Genomic DNA, 14,382 nt, shown 5'->3' with positions numbered 1-14,382 from the left:
TCGGACGGTGGTGCTTCGTCTGGAGTGCAGGTGAGGGCTGTCCATTCCCCTGCTGGTGGCGGTGAGCCTTCGGGTGGGTCTCCCCCTACCCTGAGGGCTCCTGCGGTACAGCCCCCCCGAGACCGACCTTCTTCGGCCTCGGCCCCGAGGAAGAGACGGCTGGATTCTACGTCCTCCTCGTCGGTGCCGGGAAGCTCCGGTGACATGCTTCGCAAGAAGTCGAAGAAGCATCGACACCGGTCCCCTTCCCGTGTCGGCACTGAGAGCTCTGGGTCGCCGAGGGAGTCAGCACCCAGCAGGCATCGGCACCGAGAGGACCGCTCACCCTCTGTCCAAGAGGTGTCGATGCGCTCCAATCTGGACAGCCCGGAACAGCCTCCACGCCCGGAACAGACTCTGACATCGACGCCTGCATCGACCTCCATGCCTTTTTCTGCAGCCGCTCTGAACGAGAGCCTCCGGGCCGTTCTCCCAGAGATCCTGGGAGAGCTGTTGCGCCCTTCCCCTCAGGTACCGGGGGTGCTTGCGCCACCGGTACCGTCGAGCGTGGCGCCGGCTGGTCCATCGCCCGGGGTGAGGTCTCCGGCATCGGTGCCGCGTGCGGTACCGACTGCGGTCGCCTCCCAGGAAGGCTCCCCGACTACGTCGGCGGAGGGAGCTTCGCCGGTGCCGGCGAGGGAGTCTACCTCTCGACGCCCCCACCGTGGCCGTGGTTCCACGGAGTCAAGCCGGGCACGGTTGCAGACACAGGTTCGTGAACTTGTGTCTGACACTGAGGGTGAGGCCTCGTGGGAAGACGAAGGAGACATCAGATATTTCTCTGACGAGGAGTCTGAGGGTCTTCCTTCTGATCCCACTCCCTCTCCTGAAAGACAGCTTTCTCCTCCCGAGAGTCTGTCTTTCGCTTCCTTTGTCCGGGAGATGTCTACGGCCATCCCCTTCCCGGTGGTTGTGGAGGACGAGCCCAGGGCTGAAATGTTTGAGCTCCTGGACTATCCTTCTCCACCTAAGGAAGCGTCCACAGTACCCATGCATTATGTCCTAAAAAAGACATTGCTGGCGAACTGGACCAAGCCTTTAACTAACCCCCACATTCCCAAGAAGATCGAGTCCCAGTACCGGATCCATGGGGACCCAGAGCTGATGCGCACTCAGTTGCCTCACGACTCTGGCGTTGTGGATTTGGCCCTAAAGAAGGCCAAGAGTTCTAGGGAGCATGCTTCGGCGCCCCCGGGCAAGGACTCTAGAACCTTGGACTCCTTTGGGAGGAAGGCCTACCATTCTTCTATGCTCGTGGCCAAAATTCAGTCTTACCAGCTCTACACGAGCATACACATGCGGAACAATGTGCGGCAGTTGGCGGGCTTGGTGGATGCGCTCCCCCCTGAGCAAGCCAAGCCATTTCAGGAGGTGGTCAGGCAGCTGAAGGCGTGCAGAAAATTCCTGGCCAGAGGGGTGTATGACACCTTTGATGTTGCGTCCAGGGCCGCTGCTCAAGGTGTGGTGATGCGCAGACTCTCATGGCTGCGTGCCTCCGACCTGGAGAATAGAATCCAGCAGCGGATTGCGGACTCGCCTTGCCATGTGGATAACATTTTTGGAGAAAAAGTCGAGCAGGTGGTAGAGCAGCTCCACCAGCGGGACACCGCATTCGACAAGTTCTCCCGCCGGCAGCCTTCAGCCTCTACCTCTACAGGTAGAAGATTTTTCGGGGGAAGGAAGACTGTTCCCTACTCTTCTGGTAAGCGTAGGTACAATCCTCCTTCTCGACAGCCTGCGGCCCAGGCTAAGCCCCAGCGCGCTCGCTCTCGTCAGCAGCGTGCGCCTCAGCAAGGCCCCTCGGCTCCCCAGCAAAAGCAAGGGACGAGCTTTTCACTGGCTCCAGCAGAGCATAGCCGCCATCCAAGTGTCAGTGCCGGGCGACCTGCCAGTCGGAGGGAGGTTGAAAGCTTTTCACCAAAGGTGGCCTCTCATAACCTCCGATCAGTGGGTTCTCCAAATAGTCCGGCAAGGATACACCCTCAATTTGGCCTCAAAACCTCCAAATTGTCCACCGGGAGCTCAGTCTTACAGCTTCCAGCACAAGCAGGTACTTGCAGAGGAACTCTCCGCCCTTCTCAGCGCCAATGCGGTCGAGCCCGTGCCATCCGGGCAAGAAGGGCTGGGATTCTATTCCAGGTACTTCCTTGTGGAAAAGAAAACAGGGGGAATGCGTCCCATCCTAGACCTAAGGGCCCTGAACAAATATCTGGTCAAAGAAAAGTTCAGGATGCTTTCCCTGGGCACCCTTCTTCCCATGATTCAGGAAAATGATTGGCTATGCTCTCTGGACTTGTAGGACGCCTACACTCACATCCCTATACTGCCAGCTCACAGACAGTATCTGCGATTTCAGCTGGGCACACGTCACTTCCAGTACTGTGTGCTACCCTTTGGGCTCGCCTCTGCGCCCAGAGTGTTCACAAAGTGATTGGCTGCAGTAGCAGCGGCACTTCGCAGGCTGGGGGTGCACGTGTTCCCATATCTCGACGATTGGCTGGTGAAGAACACATCCGAGGCAGGAGCCCTGCAGTCCATGCAGATTACTATTCGCCTCCTGGAGCTACTGGGGTTTGTGATAAATTATCCAAAGTCCCATCTTCTCCCAGTGCAGAAACTCGAATTCATTGGAGCTCTGCTGGATTCTCGGACGGCTCGCGCCTATCTCCCAGAGGCGAGAGCCAACAACTTGTTGTCCCTCGTCTCGCGGGTGCGAGCGTCACAGCAGATCACAGCTCGGCAGATGTTGAGATTGCTGGGCCACATGGCCTCCACAGTCCATGTGACTCCCATGGCCCGCCTTCACATGAGATCTGCTCAATGGACCCTAGCTTCCCAGTGGTTTCAGACTGCTGGGGATCTAGAAGACGTGATCCACCTGTCCACGAGTGTTCTCAACTCCCTGTATTGGTGGACGATTTGGTCCAATTTGACTCTGGGACGTCCTTTCCAAATTCCTCAGCCGCAAAAAGTGCTGACCACGGATGCATCTCTACTGGGATGGGGAGCTCATGTCGATGGGCTTCACACCCAAGGAAGCTGGTCCCTCCAGGAACGCGATCTGCAGATCAATCTTCTGGAGTTACGAGCGATCTGGAACGCTCTGAAGGCTTTCAGAGATCGGCTGTCCCACCAAATTATCCAAATTCAGACAGACAACCAGGTTGCCATGTATTACGTCAACAAGCAGGGGGGCACCGGATCTCGCCTCCTGTGTCAGGAAGCCGTCAGCATGTGGCTCTGGGCTCGCCGTCACGGCATGGTGCTCCAAGCCACATATTTGGCAGGCGTAAACAACAGTCTGGCCGACAGGTTGAGCAGGATTATGCAACCTCACGAGTGGTCGCTCAATTCCCGTGTAGTGCGACAGATCTTCCAGGTGTGGGGCACCCCCTTGGTAGACCTCTTCGCATCTCGAGCCAACCACAAAGTCCCTCAGTTTTGTTCCAGGCTTCAGGCCCACGGCAGACTGGCATCGGATGCCTTCCTCCTGGACTGGGGGGGAGGGTCTGCTGTATGCTTATCCTCCCATACCTCTGGTGGGGAAGACTTTGTTGAAACTCAAGCAAGACCGCGGCACCATGATTCTGATTGCTCCTTTTTGGCCGCGTCAGATCTGGTTCCCTCTTCTTCTGGAGTTGTCCTCCGAAGAACCGTGGAGATTGGAGTGTTTTCCGACCCTCATCACACAGGACGAAGGGGCGCTTCTGCATCCCAACCTCCGGTCCCTGGCTCTCATGGCTTGGATGTTGAGAGCGTAGACTTTGCCTCTTTGGGTCTGTCAGCATCTTGCTTGCTTCCAGGAAAGATTCCACTAAGAGGAGTTACTTCTTTCTGTGGAGGAGGTTTGCCGTCTGGTGTGACAGCAAGGCCCTAGATCCTCACTCTTGTCCTACACAGACCCTGCTTGAATACCTTCTGCACTTGTCTGATTCTGGTCTGAAGACCAACTCTGTAAGGGTTCACCTTAGTGCAATCAGTGCATACCATTACCGTGTGGAAGGTAAGCCGATCTCAGGACAGCCTTTAGTTGTTCGCTTCATGAGAGGTTTGCTTTTGTCAAAGCCCCCTGTCAAGCCTCCTACAGTGTCATGGGATCTCAATGTCGTTCTCACCCAGCTGATGAAACCTCCTTTTGAGCCACTGAATTCCTGCCATCTGAAGTACTTGACCTGGAAGGTCATTTTCTTGGTGGCAGTTACTTCAGCTCGTAGAGTCAGTGAGCTTCAGGCCCTGGTAGCCCAGGCCCCTTACACCAAATTTCATCATAACAGAGTAGTCCTCCGCACTCACCCTAAGTTCTTGCCAAAGGTTGTGTCGGAGTTCCATCTGAACCAGTCAATTGTCTTGCCAACATTCTTTCCCCGTCCTCATTCCTGCCCTGCTGAACGTCAGCTGCACACATTGGACTGCAAGAGAACATTGGCCTTCTATCTGGAGCGGACACAGCCCAACAGACAGTCCGCCCAATTGTTTGTTTCTTTTGATCCCAACAGGAGGGGAGTGGCTGTGGGAAAATGCACCATATCCAATTGGCTAGCAGATTGCATTTCCTTCACTTATGCCCAAGCTGGGCTGGCTCTTGAGGGTCATGTCACGGCTCATAATGTTAGAGCTATGGCAGCGTCGGTAGCCCACTTGAAGTCAGCCACTATTGAAGAGATTTGCAAAGCTGCAACGTGGTCATCTGTCCACACATTCACATCTCATTACTGCCTGCAGCAGGATACCCGACGCTACAGTCGGTTCGGGCAGTCAGTGCTTCAGAATCTGTTCGGGGTTTAGAATCCAACTCCCCCCCCCCTAGGCCCATGTTTGTTCTGTTCCAGGGTGCACTCTCAGTTAGTTGGTAAATTTTTTAGGTCAATCTCAGTTATGTCCTCGCCGTTGCGAGGCCCAATTGACCATGGTTGTTGTTTTGAGTGAGCCTGGGGGCTAGGGATACCCCATCAGTGAGAACAAGCAGCCTGCTTGTCCTCGGAGAAAGCGAATGCTACATACCTGTAGAAGGTATTCTCCGAGGACAGCAGGCTGATTGTTCTCACAAACCCGCCCGCCTCCCCTTTGGAGTTGTGTCTTCCCTAGTCTTTGTCTTGCTACATATGAGACTGGCCGGCACGAGCCGGTTTCGGGCGGGAAGACGGCCGCGCATGCGCGGTGCGCATCGGCGCGCGAGGGCTAGCAAAGGCTTTTGCTAGTGAAGATTCCGATTGGAGGGGCTGCCGTGGACGTCACCCATCAGTGAGAACAATCAGCCTGCTGTCCTCGGAGAATACCTTCTACAGGTATGTAGCATTCGCTTTACCTGAGGTTGATGTCAGGTTGTTTGATCTCTTAGTATTTGTTGCTGTGAAGCTTATCCTTTTTCGTTGGAAGGACTTTACAATGCAGCAATGGTGGAATGCTGTTTGTACCAAAGGTATGAGGAGGTAATTATGGATAAATACACCACATGTAAAAATTACTGGGGCAAGTTGGACTCTTGTTGCTGATGGATGAATTGATCAATGTTAGCATCCTGATGTAATTGTGTCTTGCACTGTTCTTTGCATTTGTTAATACAAAAATATAATAGATTTGAACTGAAAATTTAATTTATGAAAATAGCATGAATTAGATTGACTAGGTAGTTGCATCAAATAGAAACACATTCATCAAATACATTCTTTTTTTCTGGGGGTTTGGTGTTAGGTGCTTGACGATGCTGAGGCTGACCATCTGTTCCAGTCCATCCTGCCTGACATGGTAAAGCTATCGTGTCGCCTGCCAGAACTCTGCACTCAGGTAAACAGATGCAGTTCAGTGAACTCTTCTGCATCATCAGTCAGGGTGAATTAATTTCATGTAAAATGGCCAGGGTACAAGTGCCAAGGCCAGACTCCATTTTCCTGATTAAAGGTTACGATTGTTCTGTCACTTATAGTAAGGTTTGAAGCTTGCTTTCCTATCTCTATCTATCTATCTATCTATCTATCTATCTATCTATCTATCTATCTATCTATCTATCTATCTATCTATCTATCTATCTATCTATCTATCTATCTATCTATCTATCTATCTATCTATCTATCTATCCTTTTCCTTTCTAGTTTGGCATGAGTCAGGGACAGAAGGCCTCCAATGTAGTGGACTCAGTGAAATAAATTTTCCAGTAGCACAGTCTATACGTAGAAGCTTCCCTGGTGGACTGATGGGGTGCAGGAACAAGATTAACAGTTGGCGAGTAATAGTGGATCTAAATTATCAGTAACAGTTAAATATCCCACTTAAATTATTCTCATCATAGTTCCCTACATGCAAGAGCTTGATCTCATGCGCACTCAGACAGTAAACTTAGTATTAAAATAATCTAATATGGAAATATTTTTCTTACCAGAAAGGCAATATATAATCTTTCTTTCTCCGAGGACAAATGGCATCCAAGTTTTGCTTTTTTCCGCACAGCAGTGAAGACACTTCTGTTTTTCCTCAGACATGTGGCTTTTTTCTTCAGAGATATTTCTCTTGCCTTCCTGCTTTTTTCACTGTGAATAGTTCAGGACTTGCTTCCTTTTTCATTTTTCTTTGTTCCCCGTATTTTTTGTAGTGTTTTCACCTTTTAAAGTTTTTTTTTTTTTTTTTTTAATTTCTTTTTCCACAATTCGGGGTCTCCTTAGGCCTGAACTACTGGCCCGATATTGTATTAAAAAAAAAAGTATTTATACCATTTAGCCGTTTGATTTCCCCTTTGCTGTGTTTCCCTCCCAGTGGCTTTTAGAAGCATTCCAGGTGCTGTAGGGCCTGGTCTCTCACAACTAGTGCCTTCTGGGCCTCTGGCTTGATCGTAAGTCTTCTCATTGTAAACTCTGCTCTCAAATATAGAGTTACACGGGAATGAGGTTCGTTTGAATCCCCCCAGGTCCACAGGACTCCTGTGGGAATCCCCACCAGGTCCGCAGGACTCACGTGGGGATACATGTGTCTTCTGCGGGATTTCTGTGGTGTGCAGCACCTTGGTCCCAACACCTTGCTCCATGGTCACTGGCACCTTCTTTTCCTCCATGATCAGCGTGCACGCATGGGCCAGCAGCATTGGGTCACCTGATCTGTAAGGGTGTGCGTGTGGTGACTGGTGATTGGATGGCCTCTCAGTCCTGCCCCCCGCCGCAACACAGCTCAACCTCCATTTCCAAGACTGCAGCGCGGACACATTATCGGGCTCCCCTGCCCCGCCCCAATCCCATGCGCCCTGCAGGCGCATGCAGGGAAGTAGAGCAGCGAGGCAAAACAGAGACAGTGTATCTTGTGCGGCAGCAGGCAGCATGGAACCCGGCAGTTGCAGGAACAGCAGGCCTTCATGCGGCTCTGCCAGGAGTGGCTGGCAGTGCTGCATAGTCCTGACTTGGGACTTCCAACTCCTGAACTGCGCTTCTTCACAGAAAGGTGAGAGAAGTGTGAAGTGTTGGGTGAGAAGGGCAGGGAGCACTGACCGTAGATAATAGTGATGATTGTGGTGGTTTGTGTGGAATTCTTCCCTGCACTGAACGTCTCTGTGCAGGATGCTGGACATGTGAGATTTTTCATAGTTTAAAAAAAATGGATTTTTTAAAGTTGAAGTATCTTTATTGAAAATTTGCATATAAGTAGATTTTTTTTTTTTGCCATGGTGTATAGGAGGGATGGGTGTGTCCCAAAAGCTTATCCAAAAACATTGAAAGTTACTGTGCTTACACCTGGAAGATAATTTCTATAGTTTTAGATATATTTGCATATTATGTACTTTTCAAATTTTATAGAAATATTATTTTCTAGTATTTATGTGCCCAGTTTATTTACTCTCTTTAGGGGAAAAGATTTTGGCCATTGGTGCTTGAAATGGAGGAGGGGAATAGTAAATAAGAAGAGATATGGAAGAGGAGATGAGATCTTATGCAGGATGGGCAGAGAAATTGGAGTTTGGTTTGAGGTTGGGGAATTAGGGAGAATATTGGTTTTATGTCTGTTTTAGCACGTTTGTGTTGTATTTTCATTAACACTCGCTGAAAACTCAGTTAAAAAAAATACTTCTGAAGGTTATGGGTACAGGTGGGGATAGAGAAGATTACTTACAGGGGCGGGTTTGATTTCTTTCCCCGTGTAACTCTTCTATTCTCAAATACATAAGCATAATACACTTCAACACTGGGTATAATATCAATATAGTTGTAACACTTATAAAAATAAATATTTTCCAGCAACTATCAACACTGAAGAAACTCTAAAAACACTTGGGGTTATAGGTAAAACAGATTAAAATTACCACAATTATCCAAACATTTCAGCTCCTCACAGCTAATACAGCAAAATGCCTAATCTATCAACATAACATTTTGCACTTGTTCAATAACATACATGTGACACCCCCCCAGTCCCAAATCATACTGGTTCTTCTATGAATAACATCCTCTAATTTGTCCCATAATATCACTCACATAATTCCAACAAAGATGGTGTACACGTATCCCTTCACTGGGAATATACTGGAATGAACAGTGACTGACTAAAGGCTGGGCAACCTTGGGCATCACTTTCAAATGCAGGGTAATTCGCTGGAATGTTTAGATGTAGAAATGCAAATCATCCCCGGATCAAGTTCATCTGTTCCTCCTTACGTTCCCGCACCCAACATAGTCTGTGTTTCGCTTTTTGGCGTCATCAGGGGTCAGACTCCTAAAACAAATCAACCATTACAATCCACCTAGCACATTGTTGCATGGATTTATACATATGGCTCGCTTTGTGATGCAGGTTTTATATGATTTTTACAATACACAGTTTCATACCTGTGACAGTTTCGTAGTTTGCTTTCATGTAGTAAATATATAGTTTTGCATAATTTGAGTATGGATATCAGCTGGTTTTAATGTTACTCAACGCCACACATTTTTATGCTTGCGACCTTTTTTAGAGCTAGATTTCACTTGGGTAAATTACCTTTCTCTGAGGACAAGCAGGCCAGCTAATTTTCATATGTGGGTGACGTCATGTATGGCACCTGGTGCGGAAATGCTGCCCAGTATACTGTAACTTTAAGAGCTTCGAAGCAGTGATTCTACCATGCATGCATGGGTGCCTTCCCGCCTGATGCGCTAGTGTGGGACCAACATTTCATTCTGTGGTGAGGAGACTATGCTTTTTTTTTTTTTTTGCGGCTCAAAGCATCATCATTTTTCACTTCATGTTCTGGTGCCTTCCTTCATGGGGTTAGTTAATATTGTTTTGTATTCCCTCTACAGGTTTTGTTCCCTGTCTTTCCCATATTTTTCTAGTCATTTTTGCTCTGTCTTAAGTTTTCTTTCTTTTTCTCGGCCTTTTAGACCTGAACATTGACCGGGTACTCTTTTACAATTTTTGGTGATTCCCCCCCACCCCCTTTTTATATCACCATAGTCGTTTGATTTATTTATTTATTTATTTATTTGTTGCATTTGTATCCCACATTTTCCCACCTATTTGCAGACTCAATGTGGCTTACAGTAATACATCCTATCAATCGTCAATCAAGAGTAGATAAAACCATTGGTTACATAAAGAACAAGTGTAATATAATGGATAAAATCAATTCAATAAATCAGAAAACAGACTGATTAAACAATTCGATAAATCAAAAAACAGACAGATTCTCTAGTAAGTAATGATGTGTTGGAGTTCCTGTTATTGATTATTATGGTAAGTCTTGTTAAAAAGGTAGGTCTTTAGTGATTTTCGGAAGTTGATAAGGTCATGAATATTTTTTACGTTAAGTGGTAGTGTATTCCACAGTTGCGTTCCAATGTAAGAAAAGCAGGATGCATGAACTAGTTTGTATTTTAAACCTTTACAACTAGGGAAGTGGAGTCCCAAGAATGTACGTGCTGATTTTTTAGCGTTCCTGGGAGGTAAATCAATAAGGTCTGACATGTATGCCGGAGCATGTCCATGAATGATTTTATGGACTAATGTGCAAACTTTAGCCACTGCTGTTTTCTCTTCCATGTTATTGAAGGTTTCTAGAGACTTTAAGCACTGTGCTTGGGTTCAATTGGACCATCTCTGGGGCTGATATCCATTCCTGGTGTATCCAGTGTTTGGGGTCAGACCATAGCTCTACCAACTGTATTCTTTTTTTGAGCCCTGTCCGAATTGTCGACATCAGAATCATTATCAACAGCGCTTGCACAGACATTGGGTACATCAGTCCCTGTGGCTACTAGATATTTCTCAGACAGTGGGAGTGGACATGCATTGAGTAGGTCTCCACCTGCCTCTATGCTGCCGCTGTACAGGGCCCCTGGGATTGGTCAGTATTAGACTCAACACCGAGGAGATGGGAGGATTTGACGTCATCCTCGTCAGCACCGAGGGGTGTTGATTGTTCAGCATCAGGTGAAGGCAAAGAAGAATAAACATTGATCCTTCTCAACGCATGGTGCCAGGGGCACTGAGGGATTCGGTACCTGAGAAGTATTAGATCCAGGAGGAGTGCTCCCCCTCTATAAAAGGTGCTTGTATGCAGGTTTCCATGTAGCCAGGACCCGGTACCCGAGTTGGCACCGATGATTCAGCAGGCTGTCTCTGACCCGACGCCCCAGCCTTTCCCAATGTTGACCCTCAATGAACAGATCCGGGCCATGCTCCAAGAGCACTTGGCGAGGCTTTTACAGCAGAGTTCATTGACATAGGGGTGCTTGTGCGGGATCCTCAGCCTGTGGTGAGGTCACTGATGTCAGTGCTGCATGCAGTATCGGTGTCACACATGCCCATGTTGGTACCCCTTTGAGGTCGGTGGAGGAAGCTTCACCGGGGTCTAGACATTGCATATTGATGCCTGGTTCCTCCTATCTGAGGCAGGCACAGTCTCAGCATTCCCATGAGGAGTTTCTTGCTCATTCTGATATGGACCGCTCATGGGTATCTGGTGATGATCCTTGGTACTTCTCGGAGGAGTCCTATGGCATTCCGTCAGACTCCCCACCAGAGGAGAGGCGAAAGTCTCCATCAGAGAATCTCTCCTTTCCTGCTTTTGATAAGGTATTTTTAATGTTATCAGCTACATCTCCAGAAAGAATACTAAACTGTTCTTCCCACTCAATATTAACGGAATTTAATATTCCTGGCGATAGAGGTTGGAGCTCCTTTAAGTCAGTTAACTTTGAAGAGACAGGCAAGCTGCTGTAGAAATATTCTTCGTCTCATTGTAATTTGGATATGTGTTCTACTTTTTAAATCTCCATCAGCAACTTTTAAAGATTGTTGATGTCATGGTTGAACCTGTGTTTGGAACTGGGTGACTACCCTGGTTATTTTGGCCATATTATCCTTACACCAATCTTAAAGAACAAACCAAATCCCTGGGTAGAAAAGATGACGCTTAAGTCAGAAGGATGGTTGGGTGCATAAGGAGAGGAATGAACAACATGAAAAAGAGGTGATAGTGCCCTTGTACAAGTCTCTGGTAAGGCCCCATTTAGAATACTGTGTGCAATTCTGGAGACTGCACTTATGGAAAGATATAAACAGGATGGAGTCGGTCCAGAAGGCGGCTACAAAGTTGGTCTGCGGTCTCGGTTATAAAACATATAGTGACAGGCTCATGAACCTCAATATGTATACTCTGGAAGAGAGGCGGGAAAGAGGGGATATGATAGAGATGTTTAAATACTTCGGTGGCATTAATGTACAGGAGGTGAGCCTTTTTAAAATGAAGGAAACCTCTGGAACAAAGGGCATAAGATGAAATTAAGAGGAAATAGGCTTAGGATGAATCTGAGGAAATACTCTTTTACGGAAAGGGTGGTGGATGCGTGAAATGGCCTCCCAGTGGAGGTTGTCGAGACGAAGTCTGTGAAGACTGTGTCAGAGTTTAAGAAGGCGTGGGACAGACACGTGGAATCTCATTGGAAAAGGAGTTACTGAGAATGGGAAGACTAGATAGGCCATATGGCCCTTATCTGCCGTCATGTTTCTCTGTTTCTATGTAATTATAGACCAGTGGCATCCATCCCCATATTTGCAAAGATTTTAGAGGCAGTAGTTAAGAAACAGCTTGTGGAGTATCTAGAAAAACATGATACTCTATCTTAAATCTGGTTTTAGGAAGAATTTTAGCAGAGAGACAGTTCTGTGCACTTTGATAGCGGAAATGAAATACCGACTTGGTAAAGGGTGCCAACTGCCAGTTCAGTTCGATCTATCTGCAGCATTTGACATTTTTGACCATGAGATACTTTTGTGGATGCTAGATGAGACTGTTATTGTGGGTCCTGTTTTAAAATGATTTGAGGGTTTTTTGTTATTGAGGACATACAAGGTTAGAATGAGGAGTGAACTTTCTCCCCTTGGGGCCCAGATTGTGGTGTCCCCCAAGGGTCTCCCTTGCAACCTATTGTATTTAATATTGTAATGTCTTCCTTAGTATTTATTTAGCTTAGTGTTGGTGTAGCACCAACGCAGCAGGAATCCTTCTTGGTGCTAACTTATGGAGAAACTTCTCAATAACAGATAAATTAATCTTTCTCAAAATCAACACAGCAGAAGATCTTCACAGATACAAAGACTCTTTAAATGTTTAGCCTTGTTTTTAATTCAAGAGGAGAAAAGTGTCCAACAAAGGAAAACAGTTCTTGCTTCCATATGCAAAGTTCTTTATAGAAATTAGTTCCCAAGAGTCCTGCAGTGGTTTCTTTTCAGTTTCTTGACTCAAACCATTCAGGTTCCACCTCGTATCCTTCCAAAGTCTTTCAAAGGCAATAATTCTCTCAGCTTAATTGTCCAAATGAGGCAAATAATATCACAGTCTGGAAATACTCCTTTTCATTTTTTTTCCATTCCCAGGTTCACAGACTGACTAGCATATTACCAAACATTCTTTCCATATCATCAAGCTGATCAATCCATAGACTGGTGGGTTGTGTCCATCTACCAGCAGGTGGAGATAGAGAGCAAACTTTTGCCTCCCTATATGTGGTCATGTGCTGCCGGAAACTCCTCAGTATGTTCTCTATCTCAGCAGGTGGTGGTCACACACAGCAGCAGCTCTGGCTAGGCCTCCAAGCCTAATCCTTAGGTTTTGTTGAGGCCTGGGGTTGAGGGCTCTTTTGAGCAAGTGTAAACCTGGTGGTGCCAGGTCCCTCCTTTTCTCCCCCCTCCCGCTGGCTCCGTTTAAAAAAAAAAAAAAAAAAAAAAAAAAAAATTAAACGTCTTTAAAGGCGTTTAATTCGACGTTTCTTTAAACGTTCATTGCAGCTACTCACTGGGACACCAGTTCGTTACAGCTCGAAGCGGCAAGCAGGTAATTTTACCTTTTTATAGTGGGCAGGGGGTTCCCCGATTCTTCTCCTCGTGGCATATGGCGTCGGAGGGCGAGGGCGCAAAGGGTCGCTCCCCGGATCGCTGGAGCGCTTCTAGAGGGGATGCGGGGGTTTTACAACCTGATTCGCCCTTGATGGGTGACAGTTTAGTGACCGATGAATGTCCCGGTCGTTCCTCCGGCGTGGCGGTTTTTTTCCCGCCATAAACGCCCATCCCCCGCTCCTCGCCTCCGCCATCTTGGCCGGCCACGCGGCTCGGACGGCTTCTTCGTGGGCCGCCCTTGAGGTTGGAGACATTAATGCCATGAACGCCCTTAATTTGGGCGACGGCACAAGCGGCTAAAGTTAAGCGCCGTTCTTCCCGCGCGGCTCCTTCGCGGAGTTTCGCGCCGGACGCCATTTTGGATGCGCAGCATGTCTCTCCCCCGCTATTGCGAGCGCCGGTTGAGAGTGCGTCTAGGGCTGTTGCCCAGGCTGCGGAAGTGCACAGTCTGGGGGGTTTCTCCCCCGAGTTTGTTTTGCTGCTGCATCAGGCTTTCCTCATGCAAAACGCTGTCCCTGCTCCCTCTTCTGATAAAGAGGTTGAGGTTCCCAGAGGTAAACGCCCTCGGGTTGATTTCCAGGCCTTGGAGGACTTTGTCTCCTCCGATGTAGATGAGGGCAGCGTGTCTGAGGTCTCCCAACGGTCCTTTGCGGATTCCTTGGAGGAGATAGATCCCCGCTCGGATGGAGCGGATGACCCCTCTGCAGCGCGCCTTTTTAGCCCAGAGGATTTGCCCAACCTGTTTTTACAGGCCATGGACACTTTGAAGATTTCCTCTCCGGAGGACGTCTCTCCCTCAGCCCCTGTTGGCTCTGCCATTATGCTGGGGACGAAGCGCCCGCCTAGATCCTTCCACGTGCATGATGCCATGCACACCTTAATTGCGGCTCAATGGGATGTCCCGGAAACGAGCCTTAAAGTGGCTAGGGCTATGTCCCGCCTCTATCCTTTGGCTGTGAGTGAACGTGAGGCCTATCTGTGGCCTACCGTGGA

At 48.1% G+C, this 14,382-nt stretch overlaps 1 protein-coding gene across 3 annotated transcripts in view; it reads left to right on the top strand.

The window, feature by feature from the left end:
* PARG (poly(ADP-ribose) glycohydrolase) overlaps positions 1–14,382 on the top strand; it is a 496,940-nt gene that overhangs the window by 204,257 nt on the left and 278,301 nt on the right. For all 3 annotated transcript variants that reach the window (XM_030203287.1, XM_030203289.1, XM_030203288.1), the window contains one exon: positions 5,731–5,823. In XM_030203287.1, the coding sequence (XP_030059147.1) occupies positions 5,731–5,823 (93 nt within the window). The remainder of the gene's footprint in view (positions 1–5,730; positions 5,824–14,382) is intronic.

This window comes from Microcaecilia unicolor, chromosome 5 (assembly GCF_901765095.1).
Source record: "Microcaecilia unicolor chromosome 5, aMicUni1.1, whole genome shotgun sequence".
NCBI classification, from domain to species: Eukaryota; Metazoa; Chordata; class Amphibia; order Gymnophiona; family Siphonopidae; genus Microcaecilia; species Microcaecilia unicolor.
This window is presented reverse-complemented; position numbering and strand designations above follow the sequence as displayed.